Source organism: Acinonyx jubatus, chromosome B3, assembly GCF_027475565.1.
Source record: "Acinonyx jubatus isolate Ajub_Pintada_27869175 chromosome B3, VMU_Ajub_asm_v1.0, whole genome shotgun sequence".
NCBI classification, from domain to species: Eukaryota; Metazoa; Chordata; class Mammalia; order Carnivora; family Felidae; genus Acinonyx; species Acinonyx jubatus.
Genome location: NC_069386.1, coordinates 133,126,904 through 133,148,281, shown reverse-complemented (window position 1 = coordinate 133,148,281; position 21,378 = coordinate 133,126,904). Strand labels below are relative to the sequence as shown.

Sequence of the window (21,378 nt, the reverse complement as noted above, 5' to 3'; positions counted from 1 at the left end):
CTCATTTGGTGCCCACCCCTGACCACCAGGACAATCTCACCCCCTCCTTCTCTGTGTGCTGCTCAAGATGCCATTGTGGTGGCTGCAGACCACCCCCAGCCTGGGACCCCTGCGTCCACGGCCTTCCCTGGCCTTGGCTCTGCCCCCTGCCTCTCCCGCCAGCTCCTCGCTTCTGCACCACAGACCCTTCTCTTGCACTCAGGGGCCTCCTGGCTGCCTCCCAAAAGGGCATGCTCATTTTCCTGTAGGGAGTATGCTTTGCTATGCCGCACCTCTAAGTTTTGCATAGAGGGAAGGCCCCCTCTTCCCCCCGACCATGTCTACTTAGATTCTACACATCCTTTGAGGCTGTACCATGGAACCCCTCCTTCTCCATGACCCAGTGTTGTTCAAGGACTTCATCTGTCCCCACTCCCTGACACTTCATCCAATTCAACACTTCACCCAGGGGCTGCCTCTTCTGATCCAAGGCAAAGCACCCACAGGATAGAGTGTTTGTTGAGTGACTATTATGTGCCAGGTACTGAGCTGGGTGTTTGCAGGCTTTGTGTCACTGATATTATTACTATTACGACGACGACGACGACAATGATGATGATGATGATGATGATGACTGTATCACAGCATGTGGGTGGGTATTAATACCTTTGTATTACTTAACTCTGGATCAGAATCCCATGGGAGGGCTGCTAAAAATGCAGATCCTCAGATCTACGTGCATGGGCTCCCAGGGTCAGGTCTGGGGGTGGGCTATGAATCCATACACACACACACACACACACACACAAGAGACAGAGTGAGAGAGAGTGTGTGCAGGGTCATGAGCAGGGGAGGGGCAGAGAGAGAGAGAGAGAGAGAGAGAGAGAGAGAGAGAGAGGGACAGAGCGAATCCCAAGCAGACTCTGTGCTGTCAGTGCAGAGCCCAGTGTGGGGTTCATCCCAGTCACCCTGAGATCATGACCTGAGCTGAAGTCAAGAGTCAGATGCTTAACCAACTGAGCCACCCGGAAGCCCCAAGAATCCATATTTTTCACCAGCTCTCAAGGGGATCCTGATGGACACAGCCTGGGATGGGAATCACAGCCCCCAAAACAAAAGCTATCCATACAAATAAAAATTGAGCGCCTCTCCAGTTGTGTGTATGTGTACGTGTGTACCATTAAGTCCCTTAAAAAGCATTCACAAAAACAGAAATTTGCAAAATGGAATAATGCTCCAATGGAATAAGCATGAATGTTCCAACATGCCCCCCACACGTGGGTGGGTCAGCCTGTGTACCTCCCAGGGTAGGAGATGCCCGTCCCTAAAGGCCTCTATTCTACTCAGTGGTTTTTGAACGTTTTGACCATGACCGCCAGTAAGAAACACATTTGGCATCTCGACGCAGTGTATATTCCCATGCACACGCCCTCTCCCTCACACACACTCATACACACACATAACTAAAGCAAGAGTTTAGCAAACATGACTTATTCTAACTTATGTGAGACACATTCTGATATTTCCCAGTTTCATTTAAGTTTTCCTTTATTTTTTTTTTTAATGTTTATTTATTTCTGAGACAGAGAGAGACAGAGCATGAGTAGGGGAGGGGCAGAGAGAGAGGGAGACACAGAATCTGAAGCAGGCTCCAGGCTCCGAGCTGTTAGCACAGAGCCCGACGCGGGGCTCGAACTCACAAACCGTGAGATCATGACCTGAGCCGAAGTCGGACACTTAACCGATGGAACCACCCAGGTGCCCCTAAATTTTCCTTTAAAAGGAGAGCAGTCCTGATCCACTAGATTCATTTTATGATCCCCTCCAGGGTGTTTTCTAACACTAACCACCAATTTTGCAATTTTCCACACACCAACAGGGTGTCCCACGAGTTAATTCCATTCTGGTGCTAATTACTTAGAAGTAGTGTAGCCCCCACAGATGAGGGACTCCGCCCCACCTTCAGAAGCCTGTTGCAAGTCCTGGACCACCTGCACTTCCCGACTGACTGGCTATAACTTGCAGGTTCCCACAGCCCCTTCCTCAGGTTTGACCATTTGCCAGAATGGTGCACAGAACTCAGGGAAACGCTTTCCTTACATTTACCAGTTTATTATAAAGGATACAACTCAGGAACAGCCCAAAGAGGTGCATAGGCAAGGTATGGAGGAAGGGGCACTGAACTTGGATGCCTCTCTGGGCGTGCCACCCTCCTGGCACCTCAGTGTGTTCAGCAAGTGGGAGGTGGGTGGGTGGGGCTGCAAGTCCCAGCCCTCTGAACACTCGGTCTTCCTGGTGACCAGCCCATCCTGAGGCTCCCTGGAGGTCCTGCCTATGTCAGCTCTTGGCACAAACTCAGGTATCACTAAAAGGGGCTCATGATGACTAACAAAAGACACCCTGTCACTCAGGAAATCCCAAGGGTTTTAGGAGCTTTGTGTTGGGAACGGGGACAAAAACCAAAGCAAATATATTTTCGTGTTCTACTATACTCCCATTATAATGGGAGTATAAACAGGATTGAAATAAAAACAGGGAGGGAGACAAAATAGAAGAGACTCATAAATATGGAGAACAAACTGAGGGTGGCTGGAGGGCTTGTGGGAGGCGGGATGGGCTAAACAGGTAAGGGGCATTAAGGAATCTACTCCTGAAATCATTGTTTCACTATATGCTAATTTGGATGTAAATTTAAAAAAATAAAAAATAAAATAAAAAAAAATAAACAGGATGGAAAAACACCACATACCAAGTCTACTATCTCATTAATGCTAATTTTCTCTTCCTCTGAGGGCTGGGCAACCCTGCCCAGTTCCTGTAAAGCCTTGGGGTAACCTGGGGAATGCTTATTTCCATGGAATGTCCTGGCTTGTGGGAACAATATGTGTCCCCTCAATGCCCCCATGGCACCCCCAGCTCCATCCCCTGAGAGCCCTTGGGTGACTTTTGTGGTTTTGAAAGTTCATCACTGTAGAGAGAAAAACATGATCTTATTTTGGTAAATTTTTTATTAAAAAAATTTTTGTTTTAATTTTTTTAATGTTTTATTTATTTTTGAGAGAGAGCACATGCAAGTGGGAGAGGGGCAGAGAGAGAGAGGGAGACACAGAATCCAAAGCAGGCTCCAGGCTCTGAGCTGTCAGCACAGAGCCCGACGCGGGGCTCGAACTCACAAACCGCGAGATTCATGACCTAAGCTGAAGTCGGACGCTTAACCGACTGAGCCACCCAGGCACCCCAAAGCATTTTTGTTTGTTTATTTATTTATTTGACAGAGAGAGAGAGAGAAAGTGCAAGTTGGGGAAAGGGAGAGAGAGAGAGAGAGAGAGACAGACAGAGAGAGAATCCTAAGCAGGCTCTGCACTGTCAGCACGGAGCCCAACACGGGGCTCGATGGTCTCATGAGCCACAAGATCATGACCTGAGCCAAAATCAAGAGTCAGACGCTTAACTGACCGAGCCACCCAGGCACCCTACTTTGGTAAACTTTCCAAGTGAGAGAGAGGGAGAAGGTGAAAACCAGCATGAACTTCGACAGACCCAGCGAAACCCCTAGCTCTGCCAGTCCTGGCTGGGTGTCATTTCCTTCTCAGCTTCCCGGTCTGACGGAGGGGACACGATGCCCTCCCACGGGCTTGTTTTGAGAATTCAATGAGCCGGGGCATAGAAAATGCCGGCAGCGCATGCCAGCACCTAGTGGGGGCTTGTGTGTTTCATTCCTCCTCCTAAAAGCACAGGTCGTGGGTGCTTCCCAGCGTGGTCGGGCTCCTTCCCTCTCCGCCGCTCACCGGCACCACCCCCAGGTAAGACCACGGCTCCTGAGGAAGCTGGGAAGGCAACGGCAGAAACAGCTTTCTTCAGAGGCAAAGAGGACCGGCCTACCACCCCGTCCCCCTGGGAAAGGAGGGTGGTAGCTTAGTCACAACATTGTGTAGTCAGGCCCGAGGGTCTCCACCCTTCCTTCCTCATTTCAGCTAACGGCACCCACTTCACGAGGCTAGACGCCTGGCCCCGGGGTGCGCTAAGGATTTGTCCTCGCGGTCCTTGTAAGGGGCTTGGTAGAGTGCCTGGAGCACAGTCAGTGCTCCAGAAAAGATCCAGTGTGTTCACGGCCCTGTTGCCCAGGAGAGCAGCCCCAGCGCCCCCCTGGCTCCTCTGTTCCCTGACTCCCTTCTGCAGTGGCTGTCCCCCCCCCACCCCTCTCAGTTCCTCCAGCCGGGCGCTGGGGCAGGGGCCTCCCCGCAGGCACTGCGTGGCTGCTGTGGCCCTGGGCTGGTCTCCCCTCTCCCCTCCTCCCCTCTGCCGTCTGCTGCGGCCATGCAGGTGTGCTAGAGTGCGGCCCGACTGGGAGCAGCAGTGGGGCTCACAGCGGCCGAGGGAGGATGTCCCCACAGCTCCCGGGCTTGGCGTTCGAGGCCTGCCATCTCATCCCCACCCACGTGTCCAGCTGTCCCACACAGCCATTCCCAAGCTTCGCACCGCCAGCCTTCCCCGCCGTGCGGTGTGCTCTACCTAGAACTCTCTCCCTGCTCTTCCTTGCTTGGTCTCCAGTGTCACCTGTTCCACAGGAAGGCCTGGACCCTCCCACCCGTGGAAGGAGAGGGCTGCAGGGGAACAGCACATGCACTCTCTAGGCCCCAGGCCCTGCATCGTGTGCCGGGAAGAAGCAGCTGGGGTTCAGGGGTCCAGATAAGCTTGGGTTCAAATCGGCTTAGGACTGAGCTGTGTGATCTGAGCGGGCGACGGCCCCAGCCTCAGTTTCCTTGTCTGTAACAGCTGTAAGAACACCCGTGATGGCCCCTGGAGTGTTTACTTCACGCCAGGCCCTCTGGCAGGCCCCATACAAGGAACTTTGTGTCTGATTCTTAGCACAACTTGGGGGCAGGGGGCATCAGCCTCTGAAGTGGGTCCGTAGATGAGAACACCTCCCCACAAGCCAGCTGTAGGGGTTAGAAAGAACTCTGTGGGCAGAGTGCAGACCAAGCCTGACTCTAAGAAGATGCCTGGTCAATCAATGGGAGCCAGTTTGCACAGTCTGCTGCTGCCCCAGCCTGACCCACGGATGCCTCTTACCAGCCCTGCCCACCCATCGCCCAGCCTCAGCGGGGTCTGCTCCCGGGGACTGGCACCTGTGACCCTCAGAGGGTTGTCCTGAATGCTGGGGCCTCACTGCCTGCCCCACTGACCCCGCGGAGAGCCACAAATGCCTCTGTCATGGGGGCTGGTCGGGTGGCTTGGTGGGTACGAAAGCCTAGCCCCGCTGGCTTTAAGGTGGACAATGCTGAGGTCTCTCTTCTGCTCCAGAGCCGCCCTTGGGATCCTGCTGAGGCTGGGATGGCCCCTGCAATCGCACCTCTGCTGGACTCCTCTCCCTCCGGCATCCTAGCTCCCCCTCCCCCTGCTGCTCTCTCCTTGGGGGCAAGTCCTTTAGCACCACTTGTATACGTGCCTCTAGAAGAGCCCTGGCTAAGCTATGACTGCACCCCACCCCAGACCTGCTGGGTCAGAATCTCTGGGGTAGACTCCAGGAGTCGGTATTGTTTTAAAAATTTTTGTCCTGTTTATTTGAGAGACAGAGAGAGAGAGGCAGGGGGAGGGGCAGCGGGAGAGGGAGACACAGAATCCAAAGCAGGCTCCAGGTTCCCAGCTGTCAGCACAGAGCCCGACGTGGGGCTCGAACTCACGAACTGTGAGATCATGACCTGAGCTGAAGTGGGATGCTTAACTGACTGAGCCACCCAGGTGCCCTCAGGTGTCTGTATTTTTAACCAGCTTCCTGGGCGACTGCAAAACCCAGGCAGGTCTGGGAAGGCTCTCTAGAGCCCTCACACCAGACGACCATCCAGCCCGGAACGTTAGGGTGAGCACTCTGAAGCGGGGCCCGTGTCTTCCCGCACGGGGACAGGGAGGGGGGAGCGTGTGCTCCCAAGGAAAGTGCTGGCTCTATGCTGTGCCACCTTGGCTACCATCCCCTTGAGAGATAAGGCATCCACAGCTAGGAGAGGCCGGGTGACAGCGAGGTAACGGGTCTCCAGCTCCTGGCCTGGGGCTCTTCCTCCCACAGCATCTCACTCCTCACAGACGGCCTTGGTGCTGACACCAAATACAGTAATGTTGACTTCGAGACATTCGGGCTCTGTGCCCTGTGATCTCGTGGGTTCCCTGAGCAGCTGAGGGTGGGCAAACAGGCACCTGTTTTTCTGGAACGCAGAGAAACAGCAGCCAGAGGCGGAAAGGTCGGCAGGTGACAGCGTGACCTTGGTGTCTTGGTGACTATGGCTCCAGATCTCTCTGGACACAAAGTCACTACTCCAGCACACCCTCCCAGGGCCCAACCCACGGAAACAGAACCAGAACGCCTACTAGCTGCTGGGTGGCTCCTTTATCCGCTTTCTTTCTCTGGCATGTGTCAGCGGGTATGAGCATTCCCATTTTACAGAAGAGGAAGTTGAGCCTCAGAGAGACGAAGAGACGAGTGCAAGTCCTGGGCTCTGCAATTATGTCATTGTTCATTTATTCATTCCAAGCACCAAACGCCATGCTGGGCACTCTCTCCTAAGACAGGAACTTCTCAGAACAACAAAGCTCCCTGAGAACTCGGCAGGTCATAACATATGGAGGGCCAGGGGGCCTCTGCCGCTCTGCCTCGGAAAGAACATGCCAGATCATTGAAATTATTGTGAGAGGCACACAGTGTGGGAGGCGGGGGCGGTTGTAGCAAAGATCATAGACCTTGGAGATTTACCTACTTTCAATCTCCATCCCGCCGTTTACCACCTATGTGACCTGAACAAGTTACTTCTCTCAGCCTCAGCTTCCACATCTGTGAAATGGGAACTTCCCTCAGGGTACTGTTCGCAAGACTTACAAAGGTAATGGGTATAACTCTTAGCACAGTGCTGGGTACCGGAGAGCCCTCAACAGGTGCTGGCTGTTAGCGGCTGCTATCACCCAGCATCACATTTTTCTGCCCATCGCAGCCCAGGAGGGTTCCGGCAGGTGGGAAGGGAGTACTGGGTTGAGCATGGTTTTCACAGGAGGCAGCAACAATGGTCTCTCGGACGCATGGAGAAGCGAGCCTGGAGCCCTGGAGCCCGAGGCATCCTGTCCAGCCCTTGTCGAGGGCCTGGAGCTTAAGCCATTATGACACCAAAATACCTTTTTACATCCCTATTGGCCTGCAGCCAGTTCTGAGGAAACAGAGCAGCTCTGAGGGTGGTGATCAGTCACTCACCCCACCCAGCAGCTACTTAATAATCACAGGCTCTGTCCCACTGAGGGGTATCAGCCCTTCCTGTTGTCCCCACAGGAAGTGCCATCTATAACCCCTGCAACAGGGCGGGTCAGGTCCTCATGGGACTCCAGGCTGTCCTGGAAGCTGGAGCACAGGAAGTTGGAGTAAGGGGCTGTGAGCCAGGGGGCAGGTGGTGACGAGGGAGGGGTCCTTACCGGCCAGACTAAGATAGCATCAGAGCCAACACCTCCCTCATGGTTACCAGGGCAAAACCAGGGACTGTCCCCTCTCTGTGCCTCCTCTGGGCCGAACCTTTCCTTCCCTCTGGGGGCTCCCCTGTGACCCTCACCCCCACCCAAGGGTGCATGAATGTCAGTTGCAACCAGATGCCCTTCTGTGGGGCCAGATCTACTCACCTACTGACACAGTAGAACGCGATCAGTCTGAAGATGTCCTCAAACACAAGAACCGAGCCTTCCAGGTACAGTACTGAGGAGAGATGACAAAAGCTCTGGATGAGTGTCCCTGCCAGGCGGAAGAAGACTCCCTGAGGGTTGGGGCCATATCTGCCGCCTTCACAGGGGGTCCCAGTGCCAACCACAGTGCCTGGCATCCTGCAGCCTCATACACATCAGCTCTTAACCAGACTGTAGGCAAGTGGGGACTGAACTTCTGTGGTGTGAATCCACTGAGATTTCAGGGGACTATTACAGAAGCTGGTTATCTTTGCTATACAGTCATCATTTGGGGCAAAATGACACAGGAGACTCTAGATCGTAAAAGCAGAATTAAACATTGAATTGATGAGGGTCATCTCAATCTGACAAGGAACTGGGAGGGGCCAGCAGGGGGCAAGTTGCCCAGTTCTGTCTGGGTCTCCAGGAGGTGCAGGAGGGCAGGACCAGGGCCACTGGCCTTTCACCCAAGAACCCTTGGGCCTGTTAGAACCTTACTCGATTTGGCTACATGGGTAATCCAAGAGTGAGGGTGACCCTGGTATTTCCCAGCTCTGAGAACAAAAACGGATCAAAGCACTTGCCCAAGATGTCATCCCAAGGTGGATATGGCTCCTTGGAGGGGCACGGTGCTGGGATGTGCCTGAAGGTAAGTGGGGGTGGACCGACCAAAGGGGAATGTGGCACCCTGCTTTGGGTCCTCAGGACAAGGGGCCCAGAGAAGCTAAGCCATTTGGTCGAAGTCCACTGCCCATCTTGGCTGTCATGCAAGTTCACGACCCCTGACTGTCATCCCAGGGCTCCATATGCCCAACAGGTGATGCTCCCTGTGTTGGGGATCCCCCACAGTGAACTTTCTCAGGCACCAGAGATACCAAGAAGCAGAGGGCCACACTTCAGTTCCAATTTCCTAAGGTTCTTCTCCCATCTGTGTGGTGGAGGGGAAGTCAGGACCTGGGTCCCAGGCCTGGCTCCAACCATGGGTCAGGGCCACCACCTGCAAAAGGAAGGAGCCCTTCCAACCATACATCTAGATGACAGGAGGCTGTTCTGTTTTCAAAGCCTAGGACAGCATTTCACTGCATTGTGCTCTGCGACACGGGCACACACGAACCAACATGTTTTGTTCCAATAGCTTGGTATCATTTTATTTTATTTTTTATTTTTTTCACACTTATTTATTTTTGATAGACAGAGAGAGACAGAGCACAAGTGGGGGAGGGGCAGAGAGAGAAGGAGACACAGAATCCGAAGCAGGCTCCAGGCTCCGAGCTGTCAGCACAGAGCCCGACGCGGGGCTCAAACCCGCAAACTGCGAGATCATGACCTGAGCCAAAGCTGGATGCTTAACCAACTGAGCCACCCAGGCGCCTCTGAATAGCTTTATTTTTATATTTGCCTTCTTTCAACGTACTAGACACTGTTCTAAACAGTTAGCAGGATTTTTAAAAAGACGTTACACTCATCATCTATTTACGGCAAAGAAGTAATGGTTTCCCACAGACACTTTAAAAGGGAGTTTAAAGAAAAACGCTAAGTAAATTTTTTTTAAATGTTTATGTATTTCTGAGAAAGAGAGACAGAGAGAGACAGAAACACAAAATCCAAAGCAGGCTTTGGGCTCTGAGCTATTAGCACAGAGCCCGACACAGGGCTCAAACTCACTAGCCATGAGATCATGGTCTGAGTCCAACTGACTCAGCCGCCCAGGCGCCCCAAGAAAAAATACTAAGTAGATTAAAGTACCAGTGGTACTTGGAAGGTGCATACAAACGACTTAGTCAGAAACTTCCATCCCTGGAACTGCCACCCTTTGTGAATCAGTAGCAGTTGTGGCGGGCCACAGCGCCACCTAGTGCTGGCATTTGGGGCATCACCGACTCTCTCAAGAAGCGACAGGCCAAGGGAGCGGGGGGGGGGGGGGGGGGGGGGTGCAAAAAAGACATCCTGTAGCCTCAAGAGGTAGAGAGAGCTCCATCTATCAAGCGGGGAAGTAAATAAAGACTTCCTTGCGAATCCCTCAAGGGGAGGCTAGTAGCGATGCATGCAGAAAGCCTAGCATACCTGGTGCGCGTACTCAACAGTTAGTAGCTGTCCCTAGTCACGGGGACACGGGGACACGGGGACATGTCTGACCTTTGCAGGACACACTTGAAACTTTTAAGATAAAGTCAGCCACTCCCTCTTCTGCGGGGACAGCATCCCTTCCTTCACACCACGGACACCCCTGGGGGAGCTCCTGCATGCCAGGGCCAGGGTGTGGCCCAAATCTGAGTCTCCCCTCCCCCAGCACCCAGCACAGTGTGTGGCACGCAATTTGGGAGATCACTATGTGTATTACGTGTCTATCTGGGAGGGAGACCCCGGAGGAATAGAGGCCTGGGGACACTTTGGATGGCTCATCGCTCTCCCCCGCAGGAGTCCAAAGGGACACCTCAGACCTGAGGGAGTCCCGACAGACAGCTTCACATCATCCTGGAGCACGGGCTAATGCAAATGGGTAAGCGTTCGACGATCCTAATGTTGGCTGGGCTTAGCTTCCAGGACCGTCCAGAGTTCTGTGCTGTACCGGCCTGGTGCCTCGTGTGTGGGTGCCCGGGCCCAACAGCCCAAATGTGAACATGCCTCTGTCACTCTGTTGCTTACCCTCTCTGTGCCTTGGTTTCTTCAGCTATAAAACAGGGATAATAAAGTATCCGCCTGTTATGGGTTGAATTGTGTCCCCCAAAAAGATACGTTGAGGCCCTAACCCTGATTTGGAAATAGGGTCTATGTAGGTATAATCAAGTTAACATGCAGTCAGACTGGATTGGGGTGAACCCTAAATCCCATGAATGGTGTCCTTACAAAAATGCGTAAGGACGTGGGACACAAATGCAGAGAGGAGAAGGCCACATAACGATGCAGGCAGAGATTGGAGCAAGGCCTCTATGAGTCAAGCAACACCAGAGAGTGCTAGTTTTCACCAGAAGCTAGAAGAGGGGCGTGGAACAGATTCTCCCTGATCTGCAGAAACAACGAACACGTTGATTGTTGATTTCTGACCTCCAGAACTGCGAGAAAATAAACCTGTGTTGTTTTAGGACCACAAGTAGCACAGCGGTCCTAGGACACTAATGAACCCACTCATAAGCAATGCTCATTCCCAGAAGCCGCTAGAATGGTGCACAGCACGCTCAGTCAGTGACAATACAGGATTACTAAACCGTAACTTTAAACCAGTAAGCCAATCATGGAGGTAGAAGGGTTTCTGTGGCTCTGCTTGGCATTATTTCGTATGGCTCCTCAAAAGAAAACCTGTTCCTTGGGGGGCCCATTTTCCTCACTTTATCCTGTCAACACAGTCCATATTCCTACCACTGGGCCTTTGCTCGTGCTGTTGCTCTATGCATGAGAATCCATCTTTTTAAAAAATTATTATTATAATTTATTGTCAAGTTAGCTAACATACAGTATATACAGTGTGCTCTTGGCTTCAGGATTAGATTCCCATGATTCATCACTTACATAAAACACCCAGTGCTCATCCCAACAATGCCCTCCCCAATGCCCTTCACCCATTTTCCCTGCTCCCCTCCCCCCCGCCCCTCCACTCCCTTCCACCCTCAGTTTTTTCTCTGTATTTAAAAGTCTCTTACGGTTTGCAATCTTTGCCCTTCGCCACTTTCAGGATTCAGCTCTACGTCTACCTTCCGGCCCCAAACCTTTCCTGAGTGTTCCGACCTCCCCCAGGGAAAGCTGCACACAGGAGGAACTATGCAAACCACACATTTTCCCATCAGGGAAACGTCCTACATATGCTCACATTGTGATGTGAGGTCATGAGACTGTGGACCCCCTGAGAGTAGGAACAGGTCTTAACTTTCCTTATCACCTGCCCTGCACCTGACACCGTGTTGGGCACACAGGAGGACTCTGAAAGGGACAGCCGGGCTGACCAGGCCCTCCGGGGCTGGAATCGAGAGTGGACCAAATTTATAGAGACAAAAAGTAGGTTCGTGGCTGCTTAGGGCTTGGGGGTGGGGGAGGGAGGAGAGGTAGGGAGATGATATGGTTTTCATTTTTTTAAAAATCATGTTGAGCTACAAAAACACACAATTTAGCATTTTAACTGTTTTAGGGGTGCAGTTCAGTAGCATTAAGTACAAACACATTGGGCAACACGGGGCCTCTTTTTTGAGGTGATAAAATGTCCTCACACTCACTAGGGTGGGGATACACTACTCTGAACCAAAAGCCGCTAAAGGAGCCCCCTAAGTGGGTGAATTGTGTGAACTAAATATATTATATGGCTATCTTTCAATAAAGCCACTACATAAAAAAAAGGAGTGGACTGAATTTCACTGCCTAGATTGTGTTTTCCTAGGAGTTTTAGAATGAGCATATATGATCTCAGTAAGCAGAGAAACTGTAAAGAGCCTACATTTTTCTCTAGCCTTTAAAAAAAAAAATGTTTATTTTTGAGAAAGAGAGAGAGACAGAGTGTGAGCAGGGGAGGGGCAGAGAGAGGGGGAGACCCAGAATCCGAAGCAGGCTCCAGGCTCCGAGCTGTCAGCACAGAGCCTGACGTGGGGCTTGAACTCACGAACTGTGAGATCATGACCTGAGCTGAAGTCCGATGCTTGACCGACTGAGCCACCCAGGCACCCCTCTTTGCTCATTCTGTACTCAAGTTGTTTGCTGTTTTGTTTTGAAGGGCTCAGAGTTCCTCTTTAGCTAGGACATTTTCATAACGTATTCATTTCTCCACAAATATTTATTGTGCTCATCATCTTGATAAAAAGGGTAGGTGGATATAGAAATTGAGAGGCAGCCTCACAGGTAGAAGGATGACAGGGAATTTGCCAATGGTCTGGCCATAGGACATCGCTCAAGCTGGGTCCCCGACAGGAAAGGCCACAGGTGCAGAACCTGAGAATAAAAAGCCACTGTGACGACAGGCTGGGGAATGGTTCGCAACTGGGGAGCAGGAGGGACAGACGTCGGCAGGACGGGCAGGTGCAGCCAGGCCCGCTGATCCTCATGCCTCCCACCCCTCGAGGCTCCTTCCCCGCTTGGAAGGCCACAGTTACCTTCTGACGGCCCAGCAGCACGGTTGCCATGGGAACCGCCACCTGGGCAGTTTGTGGCTCAGGTGGGAAAAGGCCTCTTTGCTACTCTCATCAGGCCTGTCCAAAGGCTCGATTTTCTGCAGTAGATGAAAACTACTGCCCCTGCTCCCAGGGGTGAAAGTGGGGAGAGTAGCAGTTTCTCCGGAGTCTGGGGGACGCTGTGGGTCCAGGCCCAGCTCCGGTGCCTACTTGTTTCCAGAAGCTCCCGCCGCAGCTGCCTGACCTGTGAAATGGGAGAACAGCCATCTCCCTGCCCGAAGGAAGGGTGCTGCCAGACTAAGGCTTGTGGGATCGCTGGTCCCAGCGGAAGGAGAAGCGGCCAGGAGGGAGCACAGAGAGTCCCACGCTGGGCAGCAGGTCGGCTGTGCTCTCTGGACAGGCACAGGTCCGAGCATGAGTGGTGGACACCCTCGTTCCCGCTCCAGGCAAAGCCCACGCGGGAACGGTACCGACCAGGCATGGGCTCCCGGTTCCATCGGCCACGTGCCCAGAGACCAAAGCCCTTACTCTCAGAGACTTGCTTCCTGAAACCGCCACGTGATGATAAGAGTAACCGAGGCCCTCCTTGGCCCTCTGGCTCCTCGTGCAGAGGTCAGAGTGGTACCCTGCAGAGGTGCTGAGCGAGAGCTAGCAGCGGCCCCTACACCAGAGGGAACACAGAGGTCCGAAGGGCTGGGGAGGGAGCCCAGGAGGGGCAAGTTAGGGCTCAGGGACCTGGAGAGGATGACAATTTGAAAATGTGCTGGAGACAGTTTCCTCTCTCTCTCCTTGCCTGGTACTGACGGTCCAGGTAGACACCTTGGCCTCTGGCTCACTGGCTGGCCCTGGAGCCCCTTGATTGTCTATTTACAAGCTCGCCTGAGCCTCCCTCTGTGAAACTTCCATCCCCTCTGAGCCCCGAAGCTTCTCAGTGTAAGATCATCCTTCCTTAGCTCCCCTCCCAACCCCCACCACATCTCCTCCATCAACCACGGGTCCCTGAGAGGAAGGGCATGAGCTGCAGGGAGGCTGACAGGGAAAGGAACAGGGAGGAACTGCCAGTCATGGGCAGGGGTCCAAACAGGGGGCTGCTTCCAAATGCCCCTAATGCTCTGTTATAGGATCTGGCAAGGGAGCAGAAAGGTGCCTTCTCTTCCAGGTGGCTGTAGCCCTGCCCTAAACTGTACTTGACAAGCAGAACACCAGCTGGAGTTCATCTCCCACCAATGAGGCACTTTTGGACAGTGCACAAGCTGTGCAACTGTCTATGGCAGCCCTGGATGTGAGTCATGGCCATCTTTGCTGGTTGCAGTAGGCATAAGGAGCAATTTCCTAGTAATTTCATCTTAAGAATTTTAAGATGAAAAAGTACTGCAATGTCTTTTTACTGAGTTCTATCCCACATCCCAAATTTGCTCAGACTGGGGACTCCACCACACCCAAATGCCCCTCCCACTGGACTGAGAACCATTGAAAGCCAGAAAGGAAGGGCCCTTAGAGACACGTCTAGTCCAAACTCTCTCACTGCATAGATGAGGAAACTGAGGTCCAGGGAAGGTACATCATTGTGCTGTGAGCCAGTATTAATTTGGGTGCTCCCCAGAGTTTGACTATGGTGCTCTCTGGAATCTGATTGCTATTCTGATTGTTCTGCCCCCTTCTCCCAAATTCCTGGCTTTAGGAACCATGGGCTTTAAGCCTCCTAATTAATAATGGAGGGGTACAGTTTTCAAGGTTTCAGAATAATAATAACAATAGCAATAATAATATCGACCACTTATTAAGTGCCTACTGTGTGCCAGTCTCTATTTTTAATCATCATGGCAACTCCATTATCCTCATTTTGCAGGCCAGGAAGCTGAGGCTCAGGGAGGTTAAACACATGGCCCAAAGGCCACAGTCATGATTAAGTGCCACCAGCCTGGGAGCCTGGTATATCAGGTGCCTTTTTTTTTTTGTCCAGAGAGGTGGCCTGGGGTGGAGGGAGGGCGTCCCAGTACTTCATGCTGGAATGCACTCATTGGGTCCCTGCTTCAAGTGAATAGGTCAGCTAGCAGAGACGCCTGCCCACGGGCCACGCATTTCCTCCCCTGTCACCAGGCAAGCCCCATGTCCTCTGGGTGACACCCTCCCAGGAAGACCCGTGGCCTCCCTCCCTCCGGCCCTGGCGCTGGGTACACACTCGGCTTTAGAGCAGGATTACACCGCGTCATGCTGTGTTCCAGCTCTCGGGAGAGCTGGAGTCAGGCCTTCCTCCTTTTCCTTGTCCCAGAGTCAGGACCTTGCCGGGATGATACCGCAGCCCGGGCGGCATTTGCTGTCGCTAAAAGCATCGCCCCCGAGCCTCACGCTGGCAGCCACATCAGCCAACAGCTGCGGCTACACGGTTCGAGCTGTAACGAAAGATTCCTTTTCTTGGATGGCGCTCTTCCATAGTTAGCGACTGTGCAGACGAGGCCGTAAGTCGGGGAAAAGGAATACAGAGCAAATTGTCACGATGCAGATGGGGACTTTGCCTGGGAACTATTTATGGGTTCAGAGGCCAAAACAGAAGGGGCGACGTTAGACAGATGAGTGAACTGCCAAGTGTCAGGGAAGACTAAATCACGTGTAAGCAGACGGGGAGGAGTTTGGGGAGAAGGGGCAGGGAGGGGTGGAGGACAGCAAAGCAGAGACATGCCGCCTGCCATCTGGGGGTCTAACTACCCTCAGGGAATGAGCTGCCAGTCTGGGAAAGCCATCCACCTGCGCCTCCGCTCACATTCAGCGATCAGCAGGTGTCTTTGTCTCCATCAAGAAGAAACACTTTGCTCTGTTGGGCCAAAGGAAGAAAAGGAGGTGGCCCGAGGCACCACCCTATTGGCGAGAACACCCCCAAGTCCCACAGAAGGACCCATCAGGCACAACCTAGCTCAGGAAACAACCCGGCCTCAGGGTCTTACCCCAGAGTTTGCAAACTTTAATCTGAGGTCTAGAAGAAAAGCGACGACCACTTACAAAAACCGGGAGGCCCAGAGAGGTTCAGTGGCTCGGCAGAGGTCACAGAGAGCTGGGAAGTGATCCCGGGACGTGACTCTACAGCCCGCGCTCTCACAAAGCACACGCTCTTGGTTCTCCAGACCCCGCCGTCCAGGAGAAACAACATGCAAGCTATGCGTGCAATTTTAACGTTTCCTATAGCCACGTTGGAAATGGTAAACAGAATCAGGTCAAGTGAATCCTAATCATATATTCTATTTAACCCCAAATATTGAAAATATTATCAGTCCCATAAATCATAAAGATAAAAAATTACTAGTGGGATATTTTAGATATTTAAAAAAAATTTTTTAACATTTATTTATTATTGAGAGACAAAGACAGACAGAGCATGAGCGTGGGAGGGGCAGAGAGAGGGGGAGACACAGAATCCGAAGCAGGCTCCTGGCTCCGGGCTGTCAGCACAGAGCCCGACGTGGGGCTTGAACTCACGGACCGTGAGATCGTGACCTGAGCCGAAGTTGGACGCTTAAAGTATGCTGAGTTTCAGAAATCCTGCTGCGGAGGGAGAGCCGGTCTGTGCTCCCAGGACAACTGGCAGGAGCCCATGGGCGCTGCGGATGCCCACACCTAGCCTGCCGTTGGGTGCCCAACATCGGTGCTTAGAGTGGAACTGGATGGAAGACAGGAGAGCCCACCAGGACTCTGAATCACAGGGATCTCGTTCCCATCCTCCTCCCCATCAGTGCCATGCACGGAGTCATGGAATCAAGAACTAGGGACCGGCCTCGGGGCAAATGACCTTTCACTTGCTTCCAGATGCTGCTGGAACACCAGCTTGGCAACATCCAGCCCAGGGCTCAGGACGCAGCTTGCTTCTCTGCAAGCATCCCGGGGCAGGCTCAGCCCTCGCCAAAGGGGAGGCCTATGGTTCTGGGGAGCAAATTCAGCAGGGGCAATAGGGCACTGCATTGCGGCTGTAGGGTCAAACGGCACTCCCCAAATCAGCCCATCAGTGGGTGAGCTTTTATCTAGCTCTTCACTGGTTCTGAATATGGGGGTGGACACAAGGGGTGTTATTTATAGACACCCCCCCCCCATGTCCCCATAGGCATAGGGCCGGGTGCTCTCTTGAATCACCATAAATACCCCTGGTCAGGAAAGGACACACTGTTGCTGCACAGAGAAGAGACTCTGCTCACAAAGGGAAGTTCCTGTGGCCGCCCAGGGGTCAGGGCCCCACATCCTCAAGCATTTCCTCCCACCCCAGGTTCCTCCAGCCCGTCACCTAATCCAAATTCCCCTTTAGCTACCAGATGGCAACTCGGTGGTGCAGCAAGAACAGAGATGGAAACGGGTATCTTGACCCCAAAGGGCGTGACCACCATGGAGGGTCACTGCAGAGTTAGCATCTCATGCCCCGGAGACTCTCAAATCTCCGTCCTGAGCCCTGGACCCATGGGTTTCTTCAAATATTTGCTGAGCACCTACTATGTGTCAGGCACTGCTCCAAGCACTGGGGTGATGGTGGTGGCTTCTTTCTCCTGGGCACGGTGGTTCCCCGTGTCCCTTGCTGTCACCCCCACCCACCATTCTTCCCCTGGACCTAGGGTGACACTGCCACAGGTCCCTGACACCCGGTGCTTACAGGCCCCTCTTCCTTCTTCAGCCATTTCTGCCCACCTATGCTGCCCAAGTGACTCCTCTTCCTAAGTGTCTCCTCCGTCCACACCCGCTGTAGGAGCCGGTGCGGGCCCCACCATGCTCCCCTCTGGTCTCCATCCTGGGTTGTCCCCTGCCCACCCCCGCAGTGGGGGGCTTCTGTGTGAAAGGCACATCAGACCACGTCCCCCATCTTTTTTTTTTTTATTAAAAAAATTTTTTTTAATCTTTATTTATTTTTGAGAGAGACTGTGTGAGCAGGGGGAGGGGCAGAGAGAGAGAGGAAGACACGGAATCGGAAGCAGGCTCCGGGCTCTGAGCTGTCAGCACAGAGCCCCACGCGGTGCTCGAACTCATGAACTGTGAGATCATGACCCGAGCCGAAGTCGGACAGTTAACCGATGGAGCCACCCAGGCGTCCCACGTCCCCCCATCTTTAATGCCCTTCTGCCGGGGGTTCTTCCCCAGGTCTTTTAGATAAAGGCCAAGCATCAAGACCTGGGAGCACCCTGCCCTGGGATCGACCCGGGCAACGGTCCCCGTCTCTGCCTGTCCCTTCCTTCCACACACCCCGTACTCCAGGCAACTAAGCTTCCCTTGCACACACCCCAGCATCCTGTGACTCCATGGCCTTTTTTGGACTGGCTGGCAGCCTTCCATGCTCCTCCTCACTCCTCCCCCTGGGGTCTCACTCACCCTCCAGCGTTGGAGCTCTTCCCGCTAATTGCAGTAAAATCCTAACACTTTCTTAATATCTTAATATCTGTGTATCCCTATGGCCTAGTGTCCTTAAACTGGGTAGATGAATAAGTGCACGCTTTATACAATTCTCCAGTTATGTAGTGTGCGTGATCCTTGCACCCCAAAGCAGGTAGAAGTCTCCTCGAGAGCATAACCATGTTTTGCACTCAAGAGCAGTACAGCAAAGTGTTAAGCATACATGTTGGGGAGGCAGGCTGCTGGGTCTAAACCCTGGACCCACCCCTTACTCGCTGTGACCTCGAGCAAGCCACTTAGGCTCTGTGTGCCCCAGTTTCTTCACCTGTAAAACGAGGATCATACTTGTCCTGGTTATCTATTGCTGAGTAACAAACCACTTGAAAAATTTGGCAACATAAAACAGCCATCTTTTTGCAGCTCATGGTTTAGTGGGTCAGGAATTTGGGCAGGACTCAGCTGGGAGATTCTTCTGCTCATGGCACTGACTAGGTCACTTGGTGGCATTCAGCTGGGGACTGTCCTGGTCCAGAGGATCCAGAAACCTTCACTCATGCCTGGCGCCTTGGCAGGAAAGGCTGGAAGGCTAGGCTCAGCCGGGCCCTCTGGGGCTTTTCTCCCTCTCTGCACGGTCTCCAGGTGGTCTTTCCGGTATGGTGGTCTCAGTCATCAGATTTCTTACATGGCAACTCAGGACTCCCAGAGCCCAAGCAGAAGCTGCCAGTTCTCTTAAAAGCTACACAGGGAACTGGCATACTGCCCCTTCTGCTTTCCTCTGTTGGCCAAAGCAGCCCCATGCCAGCCCAGATTCAAGGGGAGGGGTTGTAGCCCCTTGATGGGAACAGGGTCAAAGGAAGGACCGCCATCTTGAATCTGCCACACGACAGTGTTTATATCTTAGGGCTGATGTGCAGATTAAATGGGTTAATTCATACAAAGCGCTCCGCAGATGATTGCTATCAGTATCCTACATCCTTAGTCTCTCACTGTACCTAGGAAAGGCCCGGGCACGCAGCAAGTTCTCAGTAAATATTCTGTGTCATAACTCAGTAGAGGAAGAGGCATATGGAGAGCATTCTAGGTTGGGCTGTGTAGAGGGAGCTTCCTGTACCAAGCCCTGAGCCACATTCTCCACACTCGGGGTCACCTGGAGTCCTAAGACAGTGCAGTGAAAATGGGGAGAGCCCAAGAGAGCAGAATTGACACCAACCCAGCACACAGCTACGTGTGCCAAGACCCCACAGGCCCCTCTCCCAAGCATCCCCCCAAACCCGTATGTTATAGCCGAGGAAACTGAGCTCAGATGGGCTCAGGCTCAGGCTCTTGTCCACATTCAACCAGGGGCTGAGTGACGGGCTTCAAATCCAGGTCTGCCTGGATCTGTTGGTTCCTTCTACTACAGCCAAGGAAACCACGGAAAATGCCCTCTTCTCAAAGACTGACAGGGCTTTGGTCCTTGGGACTCAGACACCAATAAGAAGGAGGCTCTCAGCCTCCCACTAGAAAGTACCTCATGGTCTCGAATGTGACCTTGTCTGTGACCAGCTTGCCGTGTCACGTGATCCACGTGGTGTCTCTGGGAATCTGTGTCACACCTGCTGGGCCACCCCGACTCTGACGTAGTTCCTATTTCTACACACAACCAACACACACGCACCTGCCTGTTTTAGAAAAAAGATACAGCTGGGGCATCCAGGTGGCTCAGTTGGTTGAGTGTCCAACTCTTGATTTTGGCTCAGGTCATGATCTCACGGTTCGTGAGTTCAAGCCCCACAGGGGGCTCTGTGCAGAAAGTGTGGAACCTGCTTGGGGTGCTCTCTCTCTCGCTCTCTCTCTCTGCCCCTCCCCCACTCATGCTGTCTGTGTCTCTCTCTCAAAATAAGGAAATAAACTTAAAAAACATAAATAGAGATGCAGTTTTTCATATAAGAATTGTTAATAGATTGCATGTAAATGCACTTCATATCTACATGTACACACTCCAGGCTTCAGTTTGGAAAGCATGCACATAGACATCAGCTCCCAATGGTTCTAGAAGGTGGGCACCCATTTTACAGATGAGGAAACCGAGCGGCAGCCTGCTGGCAAATGTGTAATGACCAGCTCTCTCGGGAAAGAAACCTCAATTTTGTAGCAGTGGCCAGCTCCCAGCACGTAAGCACGCCTAGTATCAAGCCCAGAGTCGGGGAGCAATGTGCCTGCTCATATCGCACAAGCCGGAGCGAGCTGTCTCCCGTGTGCCACCAAAACCACAGCTCTGAGCCAAATCCACTTTCAGATGGTTGTTATGAGGCAGAACCATCAAAAGGCCTGGCACTCAGGTGACCCACTGACTCGAGGGACTCGTCCTCCGCACGGCTGTCCTTGTTGAAACCACCTAGTCCCCTTCTGCTGCCCTGTGGTCCAGCTCTGGTTCTGTGCCATGAACACAAAGGACTTGGATATAATTTTAGCTTAGGCCTCAGATTCGGAGGGTGATTCCAAAGTCCTTAGACATGCTCGATGATCGCCCGCACTGCCTCCTTCTCCTCCACCTCCTCCTGACTTGGAGAGCCTCCTGTGTAAGGACCACGGGAGATAAGACAAGAAACAACCTGGCTCGGGGGAGGCATGTTGAACGTGGAGGTGACAGCCTGGGTTCAACCCCAGCTCCGTTCATGGGCACGATTTCCTCAGTGGCAAAATGAGGGTCCTAGCATCTGCTTCCTAGGGCTGTGGTGAAGACAAGAGGAACGGCTTCTATACAAGCCCATCCAGTGCCTGGCACACAGTGAGTCTAGTACAGTCCCTGGCACACAGTGAGTGCGTTACAGTGGCTCGCCCACAGCAAGTCCCCAGTAACTGGGGCTAGAGCTACATAAGATTTCATGGTGGGACCTAGTTATTGAGGAACTGGGTCTCACCTGGGGGCTGCTCAGGGCCGTCTTAGACTGAGAACAATGCCTACATTAAAGAACATTCCAGCAGGGGAAGTCCTACTGGGGCAAGTTCCTTAAAAGTTTCCACTATGAAAACCAAAACGAAGACAAACAAACAATAAGCACAACACAGCGTATGTGATAAGATCGGGACTGCTGAAAAAGCAGTGGAAACTATTCACTGAGTCTCCACAGACAAAAGGAGATGGACACAAAGAGCCACGGAAGACACCAGTCCTTTTCTACAGAACTTTCCGGAAGGTCTCACCTCTGACTTCTTCCTTAAATAGTTTGGGCAGAAAGAAGAAGTTGGCGGAACAGGCATCATAACGTGGCTTCCCAAG

The 21,378-nt window shown here is 52.7% G+C and overlaps 1 protein-coding gene across 2 annotated transcripts in view; it reads right to left on the bottom strand.

Moving 5' to 3' along the window:
* Positions 1-21,378, bottom strand: part of RIN3 (Ras and Rab interactor 3) — a 123,249-nt gene that overhangs the window by 36,709 nt on the left and 65,162 nt on the right. For both annotated transcript variants that reach the window (XM_027066466.2, XM_027066465.2), the window contains exon 4: positions 7,630-7,702. In XM_027066466.2, the coding sequence (XP_026922267.1) occupies positions 7,630-7,702 (73 nt within the window). The remainder of the gene's footprint in view (positions 1-7,629; positions 7,703-21,378) is intronic.